The 26,791-nt window shown below is 36.9% G+C and overlaps 1 protein-coding gene across 1 annotated transcript in view; it reads right to left on the bottom strand.

Moving 5' to 3' along the window:
- LOC100023313 (vitamin D-binding protein-like) overlaps positions 1-26,791 on the bottom strand; it is a 52,227-nt gene that overhangs the window by 16,821 nt on the left and 8,615 nt on the right. The window contains exons 3-4 of the mRNA XM_056803350.1: positions 10,489-10,700; positions 7,290-7,422 (exon numbers count right to left, since the gene is read on the bottom strand). Of these exons, the coding sequence (XP_056659328.1) occupies positions 7,290-7,422; positions 10,489-10,700 (345 nt within the window). The remainder of the gene's footprint in view (positions 1-7,289; positions 7,423-10,488; positions 10,701-26,791) is intronic.

The following is a 26,791-nucleotide window of genomic DNA, read 5'->3' as shown; positions in this document are numbered from 1 at the left end:
TGGGGGGGGAGAATGGGGTGGGGTTTCCTACCACTAAAGTCCTGCAATTAATATTTTGGCAATTATGGGGACTTTTTTCTCTCTTGGCTTCCTTGGGAAATATGGCCTAAAGATTTCTAGGGCAAAGGGAATAAAAACATTCAGCAACTTTAAAAAAATTGAAAAGTTCAAAAGATTTTATGTCATGATTAGTCTCATTCAGGGTTCCACCAATTGATATTATTACTACTGTCCTTATTTTTTTCAGTACCTTCAACCTTGACTATTGATCAAAGGTCATTTTTCATGCTCCATATTTATTCAAAGTCTTTTCATTATCAAAATTATTCTTGGCTCCCAGACATAGCTTATAACCATAATCTCCCTCTAAACATTTCTTGGATATGCTACATATAATATGTCCAAAGTAATGGAATGATTAATTCTTAAATGCCAAGGCAATTTTCCTTAAAGAGCAGGACCTGGACCAATCTAGAGCCTTGTGGAAATTATAAATTTTTCAACATTACCACATCTGGTGAAGAGGATACAATTTATGTTGAGAGGGCTACATACAAGCATCTCCTTTGGCAAATGGTTTACCTAGGTAATGCAGTGGACAGAGTGCTGGATTTGGAATTAGAATGACCCAGGTTCAAAAAGTGCTTCAGACACTTACTAGCTATGTAATTCTGGGAGAGTCAGTTTCAGTTTCCTCATCTATTAAGTAGGTATAATAATAACCTCCTGATTCTTCCAGTCCCAGGAAGATTTGAAGGTTTTGTGATTTTTTGTGGAAACAAATACTTCAAGTCTAGGAGGAGCTCTGACACTGCCATAAGTTGGGAACAGTTTAAACAGTGTATAAATGGAGATTTTGAGCCTTTGGACTTCATCCCCCAGAAGTCTGTTAGTTTTCCCCATAATTCCCTTTTCCTGTGTCCTCACATTTTGTGTGATTGTATTTAAGTGGCTGTAACTCCTCCTTTTTCCTCTCTTGGACCTGTTACCAGGCTGAAGTCAGGCTGTTCTTTTGTTTTAGTTATTATTCATAAAACTTTATAAAATATAATATTTAGTTATTTAATATTAATTTTAAAACTCACATTTTTAGCTTACCACAAAGCAATTATTAATTCTCAAAAATTTTTGAGTAGATAGTGTCAACATGGAATCTAGGAATCCTAAACTTGTTACCTAGTGAGATCTGATGAACCCCAATTTTCAGGACTAGCTTGTAGATTGGAGACCCCAAAGCTTGTACTTGTTCCCTGTTCCCATGGAATCTACCCTGAAGGGAATCCCAGATTAGCAGTTTCAAATTGAGTGGGGGACCCTCAGGGGATTGGCAATCCTAGTTGGGTGAGATAAGCATATGCTAAGGACCCTCTTTGTTTTAGGTAGTCTCCCTATTGTATTAGACCCTTTCCCAAGAAGATCCACACCTGAGCAGGAACCATCCTTTAGTATCTATTGTAAGCAGCCATTCTCTTACACCCTGGCCTCTAGCTATGATTCCTTTCCAAAGCTTGATTGTATCCTGTCTATGTAGTTTGAACACTCCCATTTTCTTTGTAGCTATAGTGATGTCCATCATCTTTCCCTGCCCCTGCATTTCCCAAATGGTTTAGAGGTTCCCCAAATTCTTTTGTTCCCTGGAGTCCATGGCACTCCCAGGGGTCAGTGACCAATGTGGACAGACTCTGTGCAGTCTTGGGGAGCAGCTCTGTTTTCATGGTCTATTAGTGCTGAGGCCTTTAGCGCTGAACCCCTTTAGCTCTTGATTAAAGAGTGATTTTGACTATTTAATAGTTCTGCGTTTTTTCTAGTTGACATAATGGAGATTCCACCGAGATCTGAAGTCCCGGCTGCCTGAGCTCTCCTGCTAACAAGGACCCCGAGACTTGAGGTACCCCCACAACCTGTTTGTGTCAGGAGTCCGGTTAGCAAAGGCCAGGGAAGTGGCTCTCAGAGGTAGGACTCGCATATAGTGTTTGGGAGGGGCTTGCTCTTTAATTAAGGGATTGTTAGTTGGGCGTCTGTGGGGTACACAGAGCTGCATTGTCCATAGCTACCCGAGCGCTATTGGACATGGGCAATAGCTTGTCTGTTGTCCCAAGAAAGGTGGGGGCAGTCAGCAGCCCGAAGAACCACCTAGAAATACGGCCACAAGTTACATGATTTCTAAGTGTGGACCTGGATGCAAGTTAATATTTCCAAGTTAACAATAGCCTTACAGTAAAGATAGTAAGTTTCCCCAGTCACTGCCCACCAGCTGCCCACCACAAGGGTCTGGTGGTGGGGTGTACCTGCGCTCCTGCCCCACCCTGCCACCTGCTCTTTCTCCTTTCCATCTATTTGGCCAGCATGCCTCATCGCTCTCCACCCAGCTTGGAGCCCCCTCTTGCTGAGACCAGACCCACCACAAGAGCCTGCCAATCCAAGTCATTTTTTTTCCCACAAAGGGTGATGTATAAAAATCTTTCCACCCCAATCTCTTTCCACACTCCATGTGTGTGTTTCTATCCTGCCATAGCCATTTTTTAGTGTGGAGAAAAGAACCCCACACCCTCTAATTTTCAAGCAGATTTTTAAAAACTGATCCGGGACTCCTAGTTTAGAAGGTTGTAACTAAAGGTTTTTCACAGGGAGGGCAGTTCCAAATCAGTAGACTTAAAGTCAGTTTTGGGGAATAAGCCTGTTTTTTCCCCTTCTTTCTCGACTCAAAACACTAAGGAGAAGTATTTTTTTCTCTCATATGCAAATACGCTATTGTTTTCCCTCAAAGTTTTGCTTTTTTCTTTTTACTCTTTAAACAAACCCCATTCAGCATCTTTCAGGAAAAATGCTATTGCAAAGCATGCTTAAAACTCTGAAAAAACAGTTTGAGTTGGTAGAGCAAAAAAGTACAGTTTGGATCTGCTTAATTCTTTTCCTGGGACTTTTTATTTTCATTGGAGATTTCCCACTTTATTTCCTTCTCCTCAAGAATATGCCACAAGCTAGGCTGCTTATGCTACAAACTAACCTGAAATATTTTGACAAAGTTCTAAAAGTCCCAACTGCTCTCAACATGTGGAGTGGAGATTCTGCCCTGTGCTTCTATGAAGAAATTCAGACCTCTGACGAACAAAATCTAAATGGATAATAAAAATGGGGGGAGGGGAAAGAACTTTAAAAGAGATCTGGAAGTTTCTTGCTAACTATTTTGAGTTTATTCTCTTCTATAATAGTGAACAAGTCTATTAGGATTGGTGAAAAGGATTTTGACTGCACTGATCTGTCTGCATCTTTTCATTGGTTTATATTATTGTGTTTACTGATTGCTTTAGGGTTTCATTTTTTAAAGTTTATTTGTTTTAATTTAATCAATATCTTTCTGTTATACTGAATCATTTTAAGCTATGTTTTGCCTATATTGATCTTTAATTTATACCTTTACCTTTGTCGAAGAACAAAAATATCCTTGTAAGCCCATGAAAATATTGCCCAAACCCTTGTCACTAGATCCATTGAATATCACATGTTGCCTTTGTTAATTGTCACATAGATGAAGATGAATGGATTTCAACAAAACTGGTTAAATTGTGTGCAACCTTTGAAAAATTTAATGAGCTAAAAATTTAATTGGCAATTCTAAAGGGTCTTCAGAAATAATTTTAGTAACTAGTAGTTTCTGAATGGATGATTTTAAAAATATTTATATATATATATATATATATATTATAAAGAATGTTGTTTTAAAGGTAGAGAAACAAAGAAATGTTCCTACCAAATGTTTTATGAATCAGGAAGTAAAAAAAAAGAGCTCCTGTAAAACTCTTCATTTAAATTTACTCCCAGCAGAACAATCTAGATTTATTGATGATGTTCTAGACCCAAATAAGTTTTACTTTGTTTAAAATTATATTTACCAAGGTTTAAAGAATTGCTACATCTGTAAAAACTGTGACAAATATCAATCAGTTCATAGGTTTTTTATGTCATATAGCAACTTATGTGAAATATGATAGTGGGTTTGTCTCTCTTCTTCCTGCCACCTGCTCAGCATTCCAAGGATTTCACCTCCTTAATTTGGAATTTGGTGATTCCCACTACATTCATATGATGGCCAATAAAAACAATACCCATAGTTTCAGTTTCATGTTTTAGGGGTCAGTATTCCTCATTCATCCAGAGACTTAAATCCAAACAATACTGAATTATCTTAAATTTCCAAGGAGGTTTTTGTATGTTGATTTTTCTTTGCTCCCATCACCAAATAGAATGCCACATTTGAAATGATAGAAACAGCAGTCTCCATGGGCAATTAGCAAATTCCCAGATCAGCAGAGATTTAAAGCCGAATGTACTTAGCTTAGAATGTCCTTTGATAAGGGATGATGACTGAGCAAAGTCATTTGTTCCCCCCAACAAGGATAACATGGATTTAATTGTCTACATGTCTACAGGCAATAAATAGGAAAATGGATTCAGTAGTACTTTTATTTTTAAAATTTTTCCTCAAGAGTACTCTAGAAAATGTTTCTGACTTTTTAATTTTCTACACAAAACTGGGTGTGGAGATTTCCTTTGGAGACAGTCTGATTTTATATGCCAATACTGGCCCTTTCATTATAATCTGTGTTTGACAACCTAAGGTTTCTCCTAAGAAAATTTCCACACGAAGAAACTACCTCCATCAATGCAAGTGGGCACCTTCTCTGCAACATCAAGTCTTAGAAAATTGCCTAGAGATTTAAGAAGTGAAGAGTCTTGCCCTTGGATCATGAATAGAACTTGAACCTAAGATTTCTTGACTCCAAGGACAACTCTCTATCTACTGTGGTACATGAAAGTGTTAAAAAAAAACTTACTTTTTGTCTTAGTAGCAACTCTAAGACAAGAAGGGCAAGGACTAGGCAAACAGGGTTAAATCATTTGTCCAAGGTCACACAATTAGGAAGTATCTGAGTTCAAATTTGAACCCAGATCCTTCTGATTGGAGTACTATCCAGTGTGTCACCTAGCTTCACCCATATTAATGCCTTAAATGACAGTATGTATGACAACTGTATCACCCTGTGCAAGTAACTTAATTCTTCTTCAGACCAGAAATGATATGATATAAAATACAAACATGCATGATTGCCATTTATTGTTTAAATCAGACTAAAATAAAATAACCTAAATAGAATGTAAACTCAAGTGCGATGATGGTGATGGCTCATAATTGTATATTTAGGGGTTATTTTCTGTGCTATTTTGTGAGTATTTGGTATAGGTGCATGCCTGGTACATAATAGGCACTTTATAGATTTTTAAAAATTAAAATGTATATTTTCAAACATTATTTTTCTTTTTTTTAATGTATTTTCTTTTTCCAATCTGGCTAATATGTTGCTATGCTTTGCATGACTTCATATCCATACTTGATATCAAATTGTTTACCTTTTCAAGGAGGGAGAAGGGAAAGGAGAGAAGAGAATTTGAGGATCATAATTTTAAAAATATTATTGAACATTTTTGCACACAATTGGGAAACATTTAATAGACTGAAAAGACTAAAATTAATTTGTTGTGCTGAACTCAAGGCAAAGCCTTATCATGAAATCCCTGCAGCACTGGGAAGAAAAGACAGTCAAAAGTTATAGAAAATGGGCAGAATATTAAAAGATCCAACAATGCTAATATTGTGCCATCTCTTACTTGACATAAATAATCCTGAAACAAACTGGAAAATATGAACAGAAAAGCCCCCAGGATGCAAGTCTTGGAGACATTTTCTCTTGAAATGCAAGATGTGTCACTCACTGGGAATATGTGAAGGGTCTATGATATCTTCAAATATTCATAACCATTTAGAGGACTTTATTTTACAAGGTGGCCCAAGGTACATAGAGGTTAGGCAATTTGCCCAGGGTATCACAGTGAGGGGTCTTCCTGATTCCATGGTTAGTGTCCAGAGAGAGCTTTGTGGCTTGGATGGAGCATTGGATTCAGAGAAAGGAAAACCTAAATTCATTAGATTTGGTCTATGACCATGGACAAAATTCTTCACCACTCAGTTTCCTCAACTATAGAATGAGGATAATAAAATGTGGAGACTCTTATAGGATTGATTAGAGGTTCAAATGGGATATTTGGCAGCACAATGAATAGAATGCTGGACCTGGAGTCAGAAGGCTCATTTTCTTAAGTTCAAATCTATGCTCAAATGCTTACTACCTCTATGACCATGGGGAAGCCACTTCACTCTGTTTGCCTCAGTTTACTCATCTGTAGAAAGAGTTGGAGAGGGAAATGACAAACCTCTTCAACATCTCTGCCAAGAAATCCCCCCAAACAACAATATAAAATACCTTGCAGATTTTAAAGTGCTATATAAGCATTTGTTATCATTATACCATACTGCCTCTATCTGGGGAGTAATGGACGAGAAATGAGAGCTATCATTTACCGAACAGTAGTTGAATTTATGGAATAATATTAATAGAAAGTTTTAAAGCTTGCAAAGACTTTTGTCTGCTATCTCCTTTGATCTTCACCACAATCCTGTGAGAGAGATGCTATCATTATCAACCTTTTTGCAGATGAGGCAAGTGAAGCTGACAGGCTAACTTGACTTGGTCAAGGCCACCGAATTAGGATCTAAATGACTCTAAGTTCCATACTCTAGCCACACTGCACCTCTCATTTGAGCCTTGCAACAACCATTCCAAGATGTGCTATTGGATTCTTTGGTTTGTCTTCCTGGGTCACCTCAGCTGCATTAGCTTCCCAATGGGAACCCTGGAAACAAAATCCCTCATTTGTATCAAGATACAAGTCCAACACACTGCTCTAAAAATAAGCATAGAGCTCTTGCAGGTAGAATATTCAGAATGATACTTGGAACTCTCTTGAGAGATCTTCAACACTTCACAAAAATGGCCCAATATTTCCAGACCCTTTAAGCATCAATGGGTCTAGACTTTGGTTCATGATTCAATCTCAACTCCAAACAAATCAGAGAAGAGGTGATAGCTCAATTAAGAAAACTCCAAAATCATATGTAATAGATGATGAAAGCTCTGATTAAGGGACTGCAGCAGACAGACATGCAAAGAAGGACTTACAGGGGGCAGCTGGGTATCTCAGTGGATTGAGGGCCAGACCCAGAGATGAGAGGTCCTGGGTTCAAATATGGCCTCAGACACATCCCAGCTGTGTGACCTGGGCAAGTCACTTAGCCCCCATTGCCCAGCCCTTACCCCTCTTCTGCCTTGGAACCAGTATACAATATTGTTTCTAAGATGAAAGGTGAGGTTTTAAAACAAAGAAGGACTTACCTCTGTAGCAAAGCAAGCTTTGATGTCAGACGATGCACAGCAGGTACTCACCATAGAGAGATAGTTCTTGGTGTAACTTACTAACAGTGGGAGTGGAGCTTGTCCATAACTGCTGGAGTATTCATATAAATACCTGAAATGTACAGAATGATTGGTCAGCTTTTCAAAAGACCAGATTGAGTTTTCTTTTATTATTTCAAATGAGAATTTCATATATTCCATGAAATTTGTGGGGAACTATGTGCACAAAGTAATTCTTAACTGGGAACACATGTACTCTCAAAGGCATAAAAATACTTGTTAAGGGTTTATAAAGAATACTTAATGAATAGCTATATTATCCTATTGATATTAATATTTTTATTTTGTTTATTTTATTTAGGTAGCTAGGTTGCACACAAAGGATAGAGTGTTGGACTTAGATTCAAGAAGACCTGAGTTCAGATCCAGCCTGAATGACCATGGGTAAGTCATTTAACTTCTCTGTGCCTCAGTGCCTCATCTCTTAAATGGAACTAATTAAACCCTCCCTCTCAGGGTTGTTACAAAAAAAGTGATATTATATTTCAAAATCTATTTACCAACCTACATGGGGTCTTGGTAAAGTCTAGAATTTATTTTGTTTCATATTGTGTTGAGGACTGTGATTAATGATTGTGTACGATTCCAGGAGAAGGGAACAAAAGAGCCACTATACAGTGCCAAGTAGTACAAGGTCAAAAAGGACTAAACCAATCCAGGTAGGATTGTTGAACTTCTATGTCAACATGTGAGACTCAAGGTCGAGGCACTTGACATATGTTAAGATGTGGGACTCCTTGTACTATACTCTTTGTGAATTATTCTCAGTCAAGTACCTCAGTTTGGCTATCATTCTGGCTCCTCTATCTCTGATAGTTAAGGTAAAATCAAACCCAGAATTATTTTTCCCTTTTGCTGCTGAAAATTAGTCCCTTCTCTCTTATGGTCTGGCAATTTTCTGTAGTCCTGGCTGCAAATGGGTAAAGTGCTATATCACTGCAATTGTCCTACAGGTTTGTGGGAACCAAATCACTTTCACTGGGTCTTGCTAGTAATTCAAGGACCTGTTACAGGTTCATTTATTTATTTTTTACTCAGAATTTTATACCCATGAGATTTTTCTTTTTGTACTTTGGATTATTTTTATACAGAATTTAATTTTTGCTCTTTTATTTGGGATTTTTTTTTCTTTTGACGATTGTTTCATACACATCATAACTCAACCATGTATCCCGGGGTAATTCATGTGTTTGTAAAAACCTTCCTGGGGGGGGGTGTGCAATTAGCCTAAAATCCAAGATTTAAAATCTTTTGGAGAAATTTCAGGAAAAGAAACTTGCCAATATCCCAAATCAAGAAAGCAGATCTTTTTGGAAAAGGTTCAGTAAAGATGCCTGCAGAAGTCACACACTGCATCAAAAAAAATCCAGAATGAACTTTGGGATGTAATGAACTGAACTAAAGGGGATTGAACATACTTATTCTGAATGTAAACTCTTATGCTAAAGGGGACTGCCCCCTAATTGGCATTTTGTCAATGTGTCTATCAATCATTTTTTGTTTCTTCTTCTTTTATTTCCCTCTCATCTCTAACTATTGCAGCTTCCTCTTAGAAAGTGCAATATTGCATGTATTTTAGTTAGAAGATCTTTAGAGATATGATAGTTATGTTTAAATGATCCCCTGGTCTCCCAAAGGATCACAGGGGGAGTTGTGTCAAGGGAAGTTCATCCCCTTCCAATCCTGAAGGGCCGACTGGTTGTTCAACATTCTTCACATACCAGAGTTGAGTCCATGAATGTCCATGAATGTCAATAAAAGTGAGTGAGCAGAGTCTACCCTGGGTCTTTTTGGTACAGAAACTGGGCTGGTAGAGAGAGGTGAGGGGGAGAGGGATTCTTAGAGAATAAACCACACGTGGTCTGAACTTAAAGTAAGGAAAAGACTTTAAATCTATGATTATCTACCTTTTCTATCCCAAGTGATTATTAATAAACCTTATGACAAATAATAACTGGTGGATATATTAATTTTAAATATAACAATATTGAATAGGGTAAACAGGAATTGCAAGCCAAGGGATGCAGGGATCAAAAAACTAGGAACCCCTAGCATAAGGACAAAATGTAAAAATGCTAAGTAGATTTTCTGAAGCGTTTGCTGAACTTTTAAAAAATGATAATGATTGAAAGGCCTCAACAAACCTGTTTAATATTAGCTCCTACATAACTAAAATAAATCTGATCTACCTTTACCTTTTAAAGATTCTTGTTCCCATTTTCCTAGGAAAAGATATGATCCTTGCAACTCCAAATAAAATAATAAATCTAAATCAAAGTAGTTTTAAATCCTCTATGGAAGCTACTCTATTTAAAAGATATCCTGAAGTGAAAAAAAAAGATATTATTATTAATTAAATTTATTTTTAAAATATTTAGATATTGAAGTTTGCACAGGCTTTCCATTCAAGGATTGCCTACAGAACTTTATATTCTGTTCTGACCTTTGCTTAATGAGGTTGAGGATGAAATCTCCAGGGATGGTGTATAGTTTTCCTCTCAGTCTATGCAAAACTTTCAAGAAGGCTTTCATGAATAAGATAGTATGACCAATTAGTTAGAGATCCAGCTTTGGAGGAAAGAAGACCTCACTTAGTTCAAGTCCCACTTCTAATATATACTGGTTGTAGGACCCTGGACAAGTCACTTGACCTCTTTAGTGCTCTAGGCATCTCTAAGACCCAGAAACATTCTCTAAGTTATAGAGAATTCCTTGAATTGGAAGAGGGAATTTCTTCTTTTAGGAATTCTTTATACCATTGAAATCTAAGGTTCAGTCCCTATCTCTGTCTTTTATGAGGAAAATAGTTACAAATGTAGTACTAGAATATCTTGTTAATATGATCAATTATCATTGTATTATCAGAAAGAAGAAAATCCACGTGCTCTTCATATTTAAGAAATACAAAGTTAAACTAACTATTCAACAATAGGAAGCTATACTATAAAATTTTATTTTGCCAGAAGGATCCAAAATAGTTCTAAAATACACACATGCCTGTATCTATATGTACATATACATCTACATAAGACATACATATGTATATATAGACAAATATATTCATGCATGCATGTATGTACATGTATATGTGAATAAAATAAATTGGGAGGAAGTTTACTTTTCATTAAAACCACTGGGTTTCTTCCTGAAGGATTCACATATTTCTTCATTTGATGGCTCCTTGTAGGTTGGGAACAATTGGGGTGGGTGCACGAGAGCAGTCATACAGAGATTTCGTTCCAGACCTTCTTGGGCACAGCACTTATGAGTATCTGGGTGTTTGGGGAATGGAGCGTCATGTTCACAGGACTTACTGGACAATTCTGTAGTCTGTTTTAGAAATAGGAGAAAAGGTAAAATCCTTATTGCTGATTTTCCTGGAGACTAGTAGAGTAAATCTTTGGATAATTCTGAGAGAAAAAAAATACAATAAAATGAAAGAGCATAGACTAAGTAATCTTTAAGGTACTTTCTATCTATAAATAGTACTGTAATATAAACTTATTGGATTGTAAATACATTTCATTACTCTAAATCCATGATGGCAAACCTATGGCACATATGCCAGAGATGGCATGCAGAGAGCTCTCTGTGGACAAGCATGCCAAGGACCCAGTGTGCCCATTCCTGTAGCACAGAGTTATTCATAGTTCCTAACTAGAAAGTCAGAGGGAGGCATAGCTGGCTACTCCCCTTCCCCTCTCCACTTGCACCTGATCACATAACTGCCCCACCACCCAAGAGTCCAATGGGAGTGTTTCCTCCCTCACCTGGGTGGATTAAGGTGGGTCAGTCAAAATACAGAGTGAGCATATATACAGATGGCAGCCTGTTGAGTCTATGAGTATGTCAAAGGTCATTCCTCTGTTGGGATTGGAAAGGAGCAGCCATCTCACCAGGATACAGCTGGCTTAATTTTAAAAAAATGTAATTACGGGGAGTCAACAGACCCCAACTGGCTGACAAGGTCACAGTTTGGGAGAAGGGAACTGCAAGGCAGCCCCCCGAGAACAAGGTCCCCCCATTGACCACCTTCTGTGACTTCTTTCTCTCCAACTTTCCTAATTAATGGACTTATCAAGATTATTATTCTCTCCCCAATGAAGGAGAAATAATATGAGAGCAAATACTTATGGGATCAATACATATATAATCCTCTTTAATTCCACTAGGTTATTACCCCAAAAGATTGTATTTATAGAATTAAAGACCAAAGATAACTACCTATTGCCCCCCCCCTCCTTTCCTTCTTCACAGAGCTACATAACTCCCATTATAAGGCAGGCAAGCCAAGGACATCAATCATCTTCAAGACACACTCCATTAAATTCTGTTTATGGACAGAAACTAGGCAATGTTGCCAGGTGCTTTAAAGAACACAAGAAAAATATAACTTATAAATTGAGGAAAACCCTAAATCTGGTCTGTTACTAAATTGCCCTCTAACCTTGTACCTAGCTACAAAATGTTTTGTTACCCTTCTCTCCTAAATAATTGTGATTGATTGTGAAAGTTGACCAAAAGCAACAAAGATTCTCCTAGGTCAGGGAGAACTAACCTCTAGATCACCCTGTCTATGTTATTCATCTATAGCAACAATGTTTCATTGACTATCTCCTTAAGCTATGCATCTGTTGTTAAGTACTATGGAAAGACATATATAGAACCTTGATTATGTGCCAAAGAACTATGTAATCACTAGCCTATATAATAAAAGAACTCCGTGCTATAGCAGAACACTGTGTGATGCCTATGTATGTGGGCCTGAGCACACAGTGTCTCTCATCTCCATGACTTGACCAGATCGTCACACTTAGACGGAGAAACCTCAGACCTTAGAGAGACTGTTGGTTAGGGTGGTTTTATTTTTTTTTCCATTTCAATGAGTTTATTTAGTCAATTTAGAACATTATTCCTTGGTTACAACAATCACATTATTTCCCTCCTTCCCGTCCACCCACTCTTACTTATTTTATCATTTTAGTTCAAGTGCCTCTGTTTCCAGATGACTTATCTTAGTTTTTAAGTTCTTTTCTCCAATTGTCTTCAGCCTTTCTTAATTATGTTTTTAGTTCTTCCATAGCCTGTATCCAATTCGCTGGGATTTCTGATTTATCATTTGCTGATCTCTCTCCCTTTGTTCTGTTTGTTGAATAGAAGCTGTCTATTGTAATTTCTTTCTTCTTTTTCTGTTGTTTGCTCATATTCACCCCTTCTTTACTCCCTGTATTTGTCTGTGCTCTTGCTCCTCTCATTTTTTTGGTTTTGGGGGCTTCTGTCAGTCTCTCCTCTTCAAGCTTTAATAGGAGATCTCTCCGTGTAGTCTCTGGAGGAGGGTTGTTGGGGGTTTGAGCTTCCCTATTCTCTGGAGACTTTTGATTGGATTAATGTCCAGCAGTCAATGAGGATGGGTGTGGAGCCTGGGCTTCTCTGAGTTCTGGAGAGTTTCGATGGGATTAAGTTCACCTTAGTTGGGCTGGGTGTGCTCTGAGTCCAACACCTGGAAGGCTGAGCAAATATGGAGGATCTCCACAGCTCTCACCAGGCTTCCAGGTCTATACTCCCTCTCTAGCTCCTTCCCCACAGTCTGTGTTGGGCACTCTGAACTTGGCACAGCCCTGCCCGCAAAGTACACCCTCCAGACCAGCACCTTTGTTGGGCCAGAAGTTCCTGCTGCCACTGGAGTCTCAGAGGCTCTAGGTGGGAGGGGGGTCAGTCCTGGAACCTTCCTTCTGTCTTCCCCTTAAACCCGAGTGTTCTCAGATTCTGGCTTTTCTGGGGGTGTACCTTTTGAATTAAGTCTAGCAGGAGGGTTCCTTGGCTCTGTCTTGTTGTTAAATTTGATTTTCAGTCCCCTAGGAACATTCAATTTGTCATAAGTAAGGAAGGGTATTCAGAGGTCTGAACTTCTGCTCTTTCTAGGCCTCCATCTTAACTCCACCTACACAGTATGACTATTATTGACAGTACTTATATTTCACTTATATTTCATGCTATTCATAACATCATGAGAAAAGTGCTGGAGAAACTTGTGTTTTTGCCTGAAAGAACACAATGGATAGATAGCTACAATACTGTGATGGAGGTTTATTTGGTCAAAAGACATAAAACAAGAAAAAGTGGTTTCAATTATTAGTGATGGGGCACCTTCTATGGTGGGGACAATATCTGGATTCATATAGTTCTTTGTTAAGGAAATAAAATATCAAGTCACTCAATTCCAATGTATTATATATCAAGCAGCTCTTTGTGCCAGGGAAAGCAGCCAAAGATTTGATGATATCTTCAAAGATGTAATAAATATGTCAAATTACATCATGGCTTGTGCTCTGAATTTTTGACAGTTTCAAGCATATCTTGAGGTGGTTCAAGCTGAGCAGAGGATGAAACCTGGAGAGATTTGTAGCCTGCTTGCTTGTTTATAAATGAAAAAGGGTAGGGATATCCATAGCTCAACAATATGACCTGTCTTAATCTCATATGTTTTATGGACTTTGCACTACACTTTATTGTACTGAAGAAACAAGTAAAAGTTATAGGAAGAATAGCAGAAAGATGCTTTTTGATGTCAAAACATTTAAGAGAAAACCTTGGGTTTTTGAAAGAGGCCTTGAAAGTGGACAGCTGAAATATTTTCCAAATATAAAAATTCATTTAGAACATTCAATAGGGAATGAATTAAGATAGTGGCTTAGAAACAGCAAAAGTTGAGTTCTTTATGAAAACACTTCCATAACAATAAAAAGAAAGCACTTTGAGGAGGACAGAAAACCAAATCCAACAACAAGGTAGAGCCTGGAGATCTTACTGCCGATTCAACTTAAAAGGTAATGAACAACAACAACAACAACAACAACAACAAACAACAAATGGAACAGAAAAAGACCAAGGAACACCAAACAAAAACTCAGGAACTCCAGGAAATTGGACAAAGGCTTTGGGAGTCCTCAAAACAAAATAAAAAATAATTCAAGAGGCTGGAGAAAATTGGGAAAAGGACTTAAAAAAAGAAAATTAGGTCATCTGTAAACAGAGATAAATGAAGTAAAACAAGAAAATAGTGTCTTAAAACAGAATTGATGAGGTTGAAAATGAGGCAAAGAAAGTGAAAGATGATGTACAAAGAAAAACAGATCAATAGGAAAAGAATTATCAAAAAGCCAGGGATGAAATTTAGTATTTAAAAATTAGAATCCAAAAAATAGAAGCAAATGACTTCATAAGGCAGCAAGAGTCTATAAGAGAAATTCAAAAGAATGAAAAATTTGATGAAAATATGAAACACTTTATTGATAAAACTACAGACATTTAAAAAGACCCAGGAGAGACAATCTAAGAATTATTGTACTACTGGAAAATCATGACAAAAAAAGTTTGTACATCATTCTATAGGAAATTATGCAAGAAAAACAACCTGATATTCTTGAACAAGAAGGTAAAGTAGAGACTAAGAGAATCCACAGACCACCTGCTACATTAAATCCCCAGTTGACATGTCCAAGCTCAAAAACTTCCAGACAAAGGAGAAGATACTACAAGCTGCTAAAAAGAAACCATTCAGATATCATGGAGCCACAGTTATGACAACATAAGACCTGGCTTCATTTACACAGAAGGACCAAAGACATGGAACTTGATATTCTGGAAAGCAAGGAAACTGGGTCTACAACCAAGAATCAAATACTGTAAAATTTAATCTCTAATAATAAAAAAAATTATAGTTTAGGAGGTCTATTAAATGAACATTAGACATCAAGGAATAAAGAGGATACAAAATAAAGACCATGTGCCCATGACTGATCAGCCAGTTCAAACACCCACCTTACCACCACCAAGCTTGGTACTGGAAGTAAAGAGCTGGGGCCTTCCACATCCCTGCATAATTTGTCCTATCTACAGGAAGTACGTAATGACAGGAAGTCAGTGGACTCCTGGGAAAAGTAGTTCTTTTTTAGGGTAACATATTTTCAATAATACACTATGCAGCAAAATTGACTATATTCTTGCTGGGGAAAGTATGGTCGTTTAATATAATAAAAGAATTCCAAGCATTCCTAAAGAAAAGACCTGACTTAAACAGGAAATTTAATACCCAAACAGGGAACTCAACAGAATTGCAAAAAGGTAATTAAGAAAGGGAAAAAAATTAAGGCACCCAAAAAGTTCAAATGATTTGTATTCCTATGAGAAAATATGGTAATTCTTAAAAAATTGTTGTTGTCGGGGAACTTCTGGGTAAGCATGACGGCAGTCCAGATGCGGGACTCTTCCACTCCTCAGCACCCACCAATGTAGGCTACCTCAAAAGACCAAAAAACCCCCACCAAATTCATAAGAACAAAGGGACTCTACAGTAGGGTGCCACATTGAAGGTACGTGGGATTTGGGCATTTCCACACTATAGCAGGTGAAATAGCACCCAGCCAAACATGAACTGATCTACCCTTCCCCACCTCACCTACAGAGCCAGAGTCAGAGCCAGCATGCTCCAGAATCAGCGAGTGAGCAAGGGGCACCTCTAGAATGAGCAAGGGGCACTTCTAGGTCCTTGGGAGCTGACTAAGACCACCAAAGACCTATTCTTGAGAGCAGCTACACCTGAAACCCCAGTGGGCTGGGGAGTGCTGATCTTGGGCACTCTTGGGAAGGTAGTAGAGAGAAGGGTAGTGAATAGTGGAGGCTACAGAGATTCAAGAGCTTGCCTCAGGCAAAATCTTTGCTCCTTAAATCCATACACAGAAAGCCTGCCCATCTCACTCAGATTTCTGACTAAAAAGAGAAGGAAAAATGTCCACCTCCACAGTGATGACAAATTATACCCAGGAGCAACAAACACTCTACAAGAAAAACAAAAAGAAGGCATTGACCCTCGAAAATTTTTATGGAGGAAAAAAACCAGGCTACAGAAGAAATATATGAGGAAATTCAAATAAACCCCAAACCTTCCAAAAAAAAAAAAGGAAATTGTCCACAAGCTCTTGAAGAATTTACATTGGAACTTATGAAAAAGATGGAAGCCTTTGGCAAGAAAAGTGGGAAATAGATCAAAGAGAAAATCACAGTTTAAAGGACAAGAACTCCCAATTGGAGAAACAGTTGTAAGCCATGAAAAGCAGGATAGACCAAACCAAACAGGAAATTCAAAAGATTATAGCAGCAAATCAAAAGATTAAAGCAGAAAACCAAAAGATTATAACAGGAAACCAGACCATAAGGACCAGAATTTGGCAACTGGAAACCAATGATCTTGCAAAACAGCAAGACTTAATAAATCAAAGTCAAAAGATTGAAATAATAGAAGAAAACATAAAATACCTCACTGACAAGATGACAGATCAGGAAAACAGATCACAAGATAATTTGAGAATCATTGGTCTACCTGAAAAGTCAAAAATAAACATAAATATTGACATCATACTACAAGAAATCATCCAAGAAAACTGCCCTGATGTTCTTGAACAAGAGAGCAAAATAGACATTGAAAGAGCTCATAGAATACCCTCTACACCAAATCCCCAAAAGACAACTTTCAGGAATGTAATTGCCAAATTTCAGAGTTTTCAAGCTAAGGAGAAAATTCTACAAGAAGCCCAAAAGAGATAATTCAGATACCAAGAAGTACCAATCAGAATCACACAAGACCTGGAAGCTTCCACACTAAAGGACCTCAAGTTCTTGTACATGATATTTGGAAAGGCAAGAGAATTGGGTCTTCAACCAAAAATCACCTATCCATCAAAACTGACTACATACTTCCAGGGGAAAGTATGGGTATTCAACAAAATGCAAGATTTCCATGTATTTGTAAAGAAAAGACCAGAACTAAGTGGAAAGTTTGATATCCAAACACAAAGATCAAGAGAAACATGAAAAGGTAAATAAGAAAGAGAGGGAAAAGGGGGAATTTTTTTTATTCACACTCTTTACTTTAAGGACTACAATTAGATCAAATTATATATATTAATATATGGGGAAAAAGTTATTAGTAACTCTCAAAAGTTGTATGCATTATTATAGTAATTAGAAGAATCATTCACGGGAAGAGATTGGGACATTAAAGACTATAAAATGATATGTGAAAAAAGAAAAAGGGAGGGGAGGAAATTGAAGATGGCACCAAGAGATTCTTAAAGAAATAAAATAAATAGGATAATCTTTATCACAAAATGATACACATGAGAAGCTTAGGGGAAGAATATTTTTATAAGAAGGAGAGGAAGAGAGGGTTAATAGGTTATACTTAAACCTTACTCTCAGTGAAATTAATTCTGAGAGGGAACAGCACCCATATCTATTGGGGCCTTGAAATGTATCTTATCCTACAGGGTAAGTGCAAAGGGAAAATTAAGGAGAGTAGAAGGGAGGGAGTGCAAAAAGGGAGGGAAAGAGAGGGGGCAGGGAACTTAACATACCCTAAAAAAACAAGAGAGGAACAAAAAGGGAGGGGCCAGAAAGGGAAGCATATTAAGGGAGGGGATTAGGGGGATTGATTAAAAGTAGACCACTACTTTAAAAGGATATAGCAAAAGAAGAAAGGACAAAACTAGGAAAGGATAACAAAATGCTATGGAATATACAAGTGACAGTCATAACTTTGAATGTGAATGGGATAAACTCACTCATAAAATGAAAACAAATAGGAGAGTGGATTAGAATCCAAAATCCTACCATATGTTGTCTACAGGAAATATACCTGAGGTGGGTAGATACTCATAAGGTTAGAATGAAAGGTTGGAGCAAAACCTATTGGGCTTCAACCAAGAGAAAGAAGGCAGCAGTTGCAATCATGATATCTGACAAAGCCAAAGTAAAAAATAGGTTTGATTAGAAGCAATAGGGAAGGTAAATACATCCTAATAAAAGGGAGTATAGACAATGAGGAAATATCAGTAATCAACATGTATGCAACAAATGGTATAGCATGCAAATTTCTAAAGACGAAACTCATGGAATTGAAAGAGGAAATAGATAATAAAACTATACAAGTTGGAGGCCTGAACTACCACTATCAAATTTAGGTAAATCAAATAAAATAAATAAATAAGAAAGAAAGAGGTAAAATATGTGAATGAAATCTTAGAAAAACTAGAGTTAATGGATATATGGAGAAAAATAAATAGGGACAAAAAGGAATATGCCTTCTTTTCAGCAGCACATGGCACATTCACAAAGAACGACCATGTACTAGGTCATAAAAACATGGCAAACAAATACAGAAAATAAGATATAATAAATGCAACATTTTCAGATCATAACTCAATAAAAATAATGATCAGTAAGGGTACATGGACAGCCAAATAAAAAATTAATTGGAATTAAATAATATGATTCTCCAAAATTGGTTAGTAGGAGAACAAGTCATAGAAACAATTAATAATTTCATTGAGGAAAATGGCAATTATGAGACATCCTTTCAAAATCTATGGGATGCAGTAAAAACAGTACTCAGGGGATAATGTATATCCTTGAGTTCATATACTAACAAATTATGGAGGGCAGTGGTCAATAATTTGGACATGCAAATGAAAAAAACTTAAAAGAGAATGGATTAAAAATCCCCAGAAGAAAACTAAATTAGAGGTCCTAAAATTAAAGGAGAAATGAATAAAATCAAAAGTGAAAGAACTATTGAACTAATAAATTAGACTAGAAGCTGGTACTTTGAAAAAACAAACAAAATAGGCAAAGTACTGGTCAATCTAATAAAAAAAGGGAAAGAAAGAAACCAAATTAACAATATCGTAGATGAAAAGGGAGAACTCACCTCCAATGAAGAGGGAATTAAGGCAACCATTAAAAACTATTTTGCCCAATTATATGGTAATAAATATATCAATCTAGGTGATATGGATGAATATTTACAAAAATATAAATTGCCTAGATTAACAGAAGAAGAAATATAATTCTTAAATAATGCAATATCAGAAAATGAAATCCAACAGGCCATCAAAAAATTCCCTAAGAAAAAATCCCCAGGGCCTGATGCATTAACAAGTGAATTCTATCAAACATTCAAAGAACAGCTAATCACAATACTATACAAATAATTTGACATTATAAGCAAAGAGGGAGTTCTACTAAATTCCTTTCATGACACAAATATGGTACTGATTCCAAAACTAGGCAGGTCAAAAATGGAGAAAGGAAACTACAGACCAATCTCCTTATTGCACATAGATGCAAAAATCTTAAATAGGATACTTGAAAAAAGACTTCAGCAAGTCATAACAAAGGTTATTCACTATGACCAGGTGGGATTTATACTAGGAATTCAAGGATGGTTCAATATTAGGAAAACCACCCACATAATTGACCATATCAACAAGCAAACCAACAAAAAGCACATGATTATCTGAATAGATGCAGAAAAAGCCTTTGACAAAATACAACACTCATTCCTATTGAAAACACTAGAAAGTATAGAAATAGAAGGGTCTTTCCTAAAAATAATAAATAGGGATAAACTAGATTCCTTCCCAATAAGATCAGGATGAAAACAAGGATGAAGGTGAAACAAGGATGCCCATTATCACCCCTATTATTTAACATTGTACTTGAAACACTAGAAGTAGCAATTTGAGAAGAAAAAGAAATTGAAGCTATTAAAATTGGCAATGTAGAGACCAAGGCATCACTCTTTGCAGATGCTATGATAGTTTACTTAAGGAATCCTAGAGAATCAACTAAAAAGCTAGTTAAAATAATCAACAACTTTAGAAAAGTTGCAGGATATAAAATAAACCCACAAAAGTCATGAGCATTTCTATATTTCTCCAACACATCTCAGCAGCAAGAATTACAAAGAGAAATTCCATTTAAAATCTCCCTAGACAATATAATATACTTAGGAATCTATTTGCTGAGACAAATTTGCTGAGACAGGAATTATATGAAAACAACTACAAAACACTTTCCATACAACTAAAACTAGATTTAAACAATTGAAAAAAAACATTAACTGCTCATGGGTAGGATGAGCTAATATAATAAAAATAACCAACCTCCCCACACTTATTTACTTATTTAGTGCCATACCTAACTACCAAAATGCTTTTTTACTGAATTAGAAAAAAAAATCATCATAAAGTTCATTTGGAAGAACAAAGGATCAAGTATATCCAGGGAAATAATGAAAAATAATGCAAAGGAAGGTGGTCTTGCAGTACCAGATATCAAACTGTACTATAAAGCAGTGGTCATCAAAACAACATGGTGCTGCCTAAGAGACAGAAAGGAGGATCAGTGGAATAGACTTGGGTTAAGTGACCTCAACAAGACAGTCTATGACAAGCACAAAGATTCCAGCTTTGGGGACAAAAATCCACTATTTGATTAAAACTGCTGGGAAAATTGGAAGACAGTGTGGGAGAAATTAAGTTTGGATCAACACCTCATATTACATCAAGATCAACTCAGAATGTGTGAATGACTTGAACATAAAGAAGGAAAATAGAACTTCTGGTCAAGATGGGAGCTTAGAGGCAGCCAAAGTTCAGACTTCTTAAAACCCTTCCTTACCGATCACAAACTGCTCCTAAGGGACTGAAATTCAAACCTAACAACAGGACAGAGCCAGGGAACCTTCCTCCTGGACTCGGATCAAAAGGTATGCCCCCGAAAGCTAGAATCCTAGATTACTCGGGTCTAAGGGGAAGGCAGAGGGAAGGTCCTAGAACCCCTCCGCCCCCCCCCCCAACCCAGAGCACTGAACCTGTGGCAGCAGCAAGAACATCAGGGCCAACAAAAGGGCCTCAGGGCTGGCTGTTCTGAAAGGCTCACCTTGAAAGCAACCTGAGCCAGTCTTGGGGGCATCCAACACAGATGGCAGAGAAACAGAGAGATACAGGGGGCTCCATCTGAGTCTCACCGGAGATTTTTGCTTTGGGGCACATCCAGATCAACCCAACTGAACCTAATCCCATCAGGAGCCCTCAGAGCTCAGGAAGGCCAGGACCCCTCCCCCCTTAGAGTGCAGGGTCTTCTGAAAGGACAAAAACCTCAGGGCCAGCAAAGGCATTGAGGTATCTTGTGGACAGTGCTGTTCCAGGCTCAGAGTGTGGAAATAAGGCAGAGGAGAAGCAACTGGAGTGAACTGAGAGCAGTAACACCTGAAAAGCCGGCAGGCAGGGGAAGGCAGACCCTGGGCTTCCCTAGGAAGACAGTGCCACTAAGGAGAATGGACAATTTGCTTGGGGATAAAGCTTCGGACCATCAGACAGATACACTAAGAGCCAGTCCTCCTCACTCAGATAGAGATGGCAAACAGTACAGAAGAGCAAAAATCTCCAAACACCAAGAAAAGCAAGACGAAGGGGGTGACCTTGGACACATTTTGTGGATCAAAAATCAAAATACAGAGGAGATAGAAGAGGAAACACAAACAAATGCTCCAAAACCTTCCAAAGGAAATGGAAATTCTCTACAAACTCTTGAAGAATTTAAATCAGAAATTATCAAAAAGATGGAAGCCTTCTGGCAGGAAAAATTGGAAACAATGCAAAAGGAACTCAGCAATATGAGAAAACAAAATATGTAAATGCTTCTAAATAGCTCAAAGCCTCAAAAAACAGCTCAGACCAAACTGAAAAGGAAAACCAGTCTCTAAAGGTCAGAATCAGGTAATTGGAAGACAATAATCTTGTAAATGAGCAAGAATTAATAAAACAAAGTCAAAAGACTAAAGAATTAGAAGACAATATAAAATTTCTCACTGACAAGGTGACAGACCTGGAAAACTGAGGAAGGAGAGACAGTCTGAGAATCATTGGTCTACCAGAAAAGCCAGAAATAAACAGTAATCTTGATATCATAATACATGATATTATCAAAGAAAACTATCCAGAGATTCTAGAAAAAGGGGACAAAATATGCATTGAAAGAGTTCACAGAACACCCTCTACACTAAATTCCCAAAAGACAACTCCCAGGAATGTAATTGCCAAATTCCAAAGCTTCCAAGCAAAAGAAAAAATCTTACAAGAAGCCAGAAAACGACAATTTAAATCTAAAGGAACACCAATCAGGGTCACACAGTACCTAGCAATTTCCACTCTGAATGACTGTAAGGCATGGAACATGATATTCAGAAAAGCAAGAGAGCTGGGTCTTCAACCAAGAATCAGCTATCTATCAAAACTGAATATATATTTCCAGGGGAAAGTATGGGCATTCAACAAAATACAAGATTTCCAAACGTTTGTAAAGAAATGACCAGAGCTGTGTGGAAAGTTTGATATCCAAACACAAAGAGCAAGAGAAACATAAAATTGTAAATATGAACGAATGGGAAAAGGAGAAAAATGTTATCTTTTTCTTTTATTCAAACTCTCTTCTATAAGGACCACATTTATATCAATTTATATATATTAATATGTGGGGAAAATGTAATGTGTAACCCTCAAAAATTATATGCATCATTAGAGTAGTAAGAAGAATCATGCATAGGGAAAATTTGGGGCTTCAAGAAGATATGGAGAAAGGGAGGGATAAAAAGAAAAAGGGAGGGGGGAATCATTGATGGTACTAAGATATACTCCAAGAAATAGGAAAAAAAAACTAATAGAAAAAAACTAAATAGAATAATCTTTCTCACACAAAGATAAACATGGGAAGGGGAGGGGAAGAATTCTCCTATAAGAAAGAGAGAAAGGGAGTTTTTACTTAAAACTTACTCTCAGTGAAATCAACTCTGAGAGGGAAGAGCATCCAGATCCATTGGGATCCTGAATTTTATCTTATCCAACGGGGTAAGGGAGAAGGGAAAACCAAAGGGGGGGATAGGAGGGGAGGGAACACAAAAAGGAAGGGAAGGAGAGGGGGAAGGGGAGGGAACAAAAAGGGAGGGGATAGAAAAGGAAACATATCAAGGGAAGGGACTAGCCAGACTAATTTAAAGTAAATCACTGGCATAAAAGGTTATAGCTAAAGAAGAAAGGTCAGAATTAGGGGAGGATATCAAAATGCCAGGGAGTCCACAAGTGACAATCATAACATTGAATGTGAATGGGATGAACTCACCCATAAAACGTAGACGAATAGCATAATGGATTAGAATCCAAAACCCTACCATATGTTGTCTTCAAGAAACACACATGAGGCGGGTAGACATCCACAAGGTGAGAATTAAAGGATGGAGTAAGACCTTCTGGGCCTCAACTGACAGAAAGAAGGCAGGAGTGGCAATCATGATATCTGATAAAGCCAGAGCAAAAACAGACCTGATTAAAAGGGATATGGAAGGTAAAGCGGCTAGTGGAGGGTGGGGGGAAGAAAAGAAAATGATCTTTGTCTCCAATGAATAGTTTTTGGAAATGACCAAATAAAATAATGTTTAAAAAAAAGAAGGAAACTATAAGTAAATTAGGTTAATGCAGAAAAGTATACATGTCAGACCTTTGGGAAAGGAAAGACTTTAAAACCAAGCAATACTTAGAAAGAGTCACAAAATATAAAATAAATGATTTTGATTACATCAAATTAAAAAAAAGTTTTGTACAAACAAAACCAATGTAACCAAAACTCGAAGGGAAATAACAAATTGGGAAACAATCTTCATAACAAAAACCTCTGACAGAGGTCTAATTACTCAAATTTACAGAGAGCTAAATTAATTGTACAAAAAAAATCAAGCCATTCTCTAATTAATAAATTGGCAAGGGAACCGGATAGGCAATTTTCAGTCAATGAAATAAAAACTATTAATAAGCACATGAAAAAGTATTTTAAATCTCTTATAATCAGAGAGATGCAAATCAAAACAACTCTGAGGTACCACCTCATACCTTGAAGATTGGCTAACATGACAGCAATAGAAAGTAATGAATCCTGCAGGGGATGTGGCAACATATGGACATTAATTCATTGCTGGTGGAGTTGTGAATTGATCCAACCATTCTGTAGGGCAATCTGGAACTATGCCCAAAGAGCAATAAAAGACTGTTTGCCCTTTGATCCAGCCATAGCACTGATGGCTTAGTACCTCAAAGAGATAATAAGGACAAAGACATGTACAAGAATATTCCTTGCTGCACTCTTTGTGGTGTCTAAAAATTGGAAAATGTGGGGATGCCCTTCAATTGGAGAATGGGTGAACAAATTGTGGTATATGTTGGTGATGGAATACTATTGTGCTCAGAGGAATAATAAACTGGAGTAATTCCATGGGAACTGGAAAAACCTCCAGAAGTGATGCAGAGTGAAAGGAGTAGATCCAGGAGAATGTTGTACACAGAGACTGATACACTGTGGTAAAATCAAATGTAATTGACTTCTCCATTAGTAGCAATGCACTGTTCCTGAGCAACCCAGAGGAATCTATGAGAAAGAACACTACCCATAGAGGAAAAACTGTGGGAATAGAAACACAGAAGTAAAACAAGTGTTTGATTACATGGGTTGAGGGGATATGGCTGGGGAGGTATACTCTAAATGAATATCCTAATGCAAACACCAACAACATGGAAATGGGTTCTGATCAAGGACACATGTAATACCCAGTGGAATTGCCCATTGGCTATGGGAGGAGGGGAGGGAAGAATAGAATATTATTTTTGTAACAAAGGAATAATATTTGAAATTGCCCAAATAAAATAAAAAATAAATTGTCATCATCTGGGTAGCTAGAAGAAGGTTACAGGGACAAAAAATATAGGATTGTAAAAAATATATTAAAATACTAGAGGTAAAAAAGAGAATAATACTAAGAGTAACGGAAAAAGAGTAAAAGTGGGGTAAATATATACTTCATAAAGAGGAGCATGGGGGAAGTCAGGGAGAACACCAGTACAAGGGAAAGGTAGAAGCGTTTGGCAACAGATAATGCTTAAATTGTATGCTCATTGAAATTCACTCAGAGAGGGAAGAACAATCAGATGCATTGGGCAGAGAATTGCATCGTGTATAATTGTATCATGATGAATTAGATGATGAGCTGTTAGGGAGAGCAATAAAAGGGATGGAGAGATTGTTAGACTCATTTAAAAGACACTATGGTAAGAAGTGAATAAATAAGAGTGGAGGGATTGGGAAGAGAGTAATATTTGGGAGGGGAAGGGGAAAGAATGACTAAAAGCAAAAAGTTGGAAGGGAGGGTAAGAGGGATAAGAGAAAAGGCAGAATCAAAGGAAAAGTCAAAATGGAGGGGGATACACAGACAGTAATCATAAGTGTGAATATGAATGGGATGAACTCACCAATTAAAAGGAAACAGATAGCAGAATGGATTATAAACCAGAACCCCACCATATGTTGTCTACAAGAAACACACTTGATGTAGGTAAACATATATAGGGTAAAGTTAAGAGGGTAGAGCAGAATTTACTGGGTTGCAACTGAGAAAAGAAGGCAGGAGTAGCAATCGTGATCTCAGACAAAGCTAAAGAAAAAATAGATTTCATTAAAAGAGATAAGGAAGGTAATTACATCCTTATAAAAGGCAGTATAGATAATGAAGAAATATCAATATTCAACATATATGTACCATATGGTATAGCATTCATATTTTAAAAGGAGAAACATTAAGAGCTTAAGGAGGAAATAGATAGTAAAGCCATACTAGTGAGGGACCTCAAACTTTCTCTATCAGAACTAGGTAAATTGAACCAAAAAATAAATGAGAAAGAAGTAAGGGAAGTGAATGAAAAGTTAGAAAAATTAGAGCCAATAGATATCTGGAGAAAAACAAATAGGAATAAAAGGAATATATGTGTTTTTTTCAGCAGCCCATGACACATATACAAAGATTGAATATGTACTAAGTCATAAAAACATTGCAAGCAAATGTAGGAAAGCAGAAATAATAAATGTAATTTTTTCAGACCATAATGTAATAAAAATCTTAATCAATAAGAGATTGTGGAAAGGCAGATTAAAATCTAATTGGATACTGAATAATCTAACTCTTCAAAACTGGTGCATCAAAGAACAAATCAAAGAAATCATTACTGATTTCATTGAAGAGAATGACAATGAGGAAACAACTTATCAAAAACTATGAGATGCCTCCAAAACAATACTAAAGTAAAAATTTACATCCCTGAGTATATATGTGTGTGTGTGTGTGTGTGTGTGTGTGTGTGTGTGAGTGTGTGTGTATGTATATGTATATATATGTGTTTGTATATGTATATGTATATAAACAAATTAGGGAGGAAAGAGGTCAATTAATTGGGCACGCAACTTAAAAAAGTAGAAAGAGAACAAATTAAAAATCCCCAGATAAAACTAAGTTGGAAATCCTAAAAACCAAAGGAGAAATTAATAAAAGTAAAAGTAAAAAATCGATTGAGCTAATAAATAAGACTAGGAACTGGCACTTTGAAATAACAAATAAAATAAAGTACTGCTTAATATAATAAAAATAAGAAAATCAAATTAACAATATCAAAGTTGAAAAGGGCAATATCACCTCTAATAAAGAGGAA

This window comes from Monodelphis domestica, chromosome 6 (assembly GCF_027887165.1).
Source record: "Monodelphis domestica isolate mMonDom1 chromosome 6, mMonDom1.pri, whole genome shotgun sequence".
NCBI lineage: Eukaryota > Metazoa > Chordata > Mammalia > Didelphimorphia > Didelphidae > Monodelphis > Monodelphis domestica.
The sequence above is the reverse complement of the archived record's forward strand: the minus strand, read 5'-3'. Positions and strand labels throughout refer to the sequence as shown.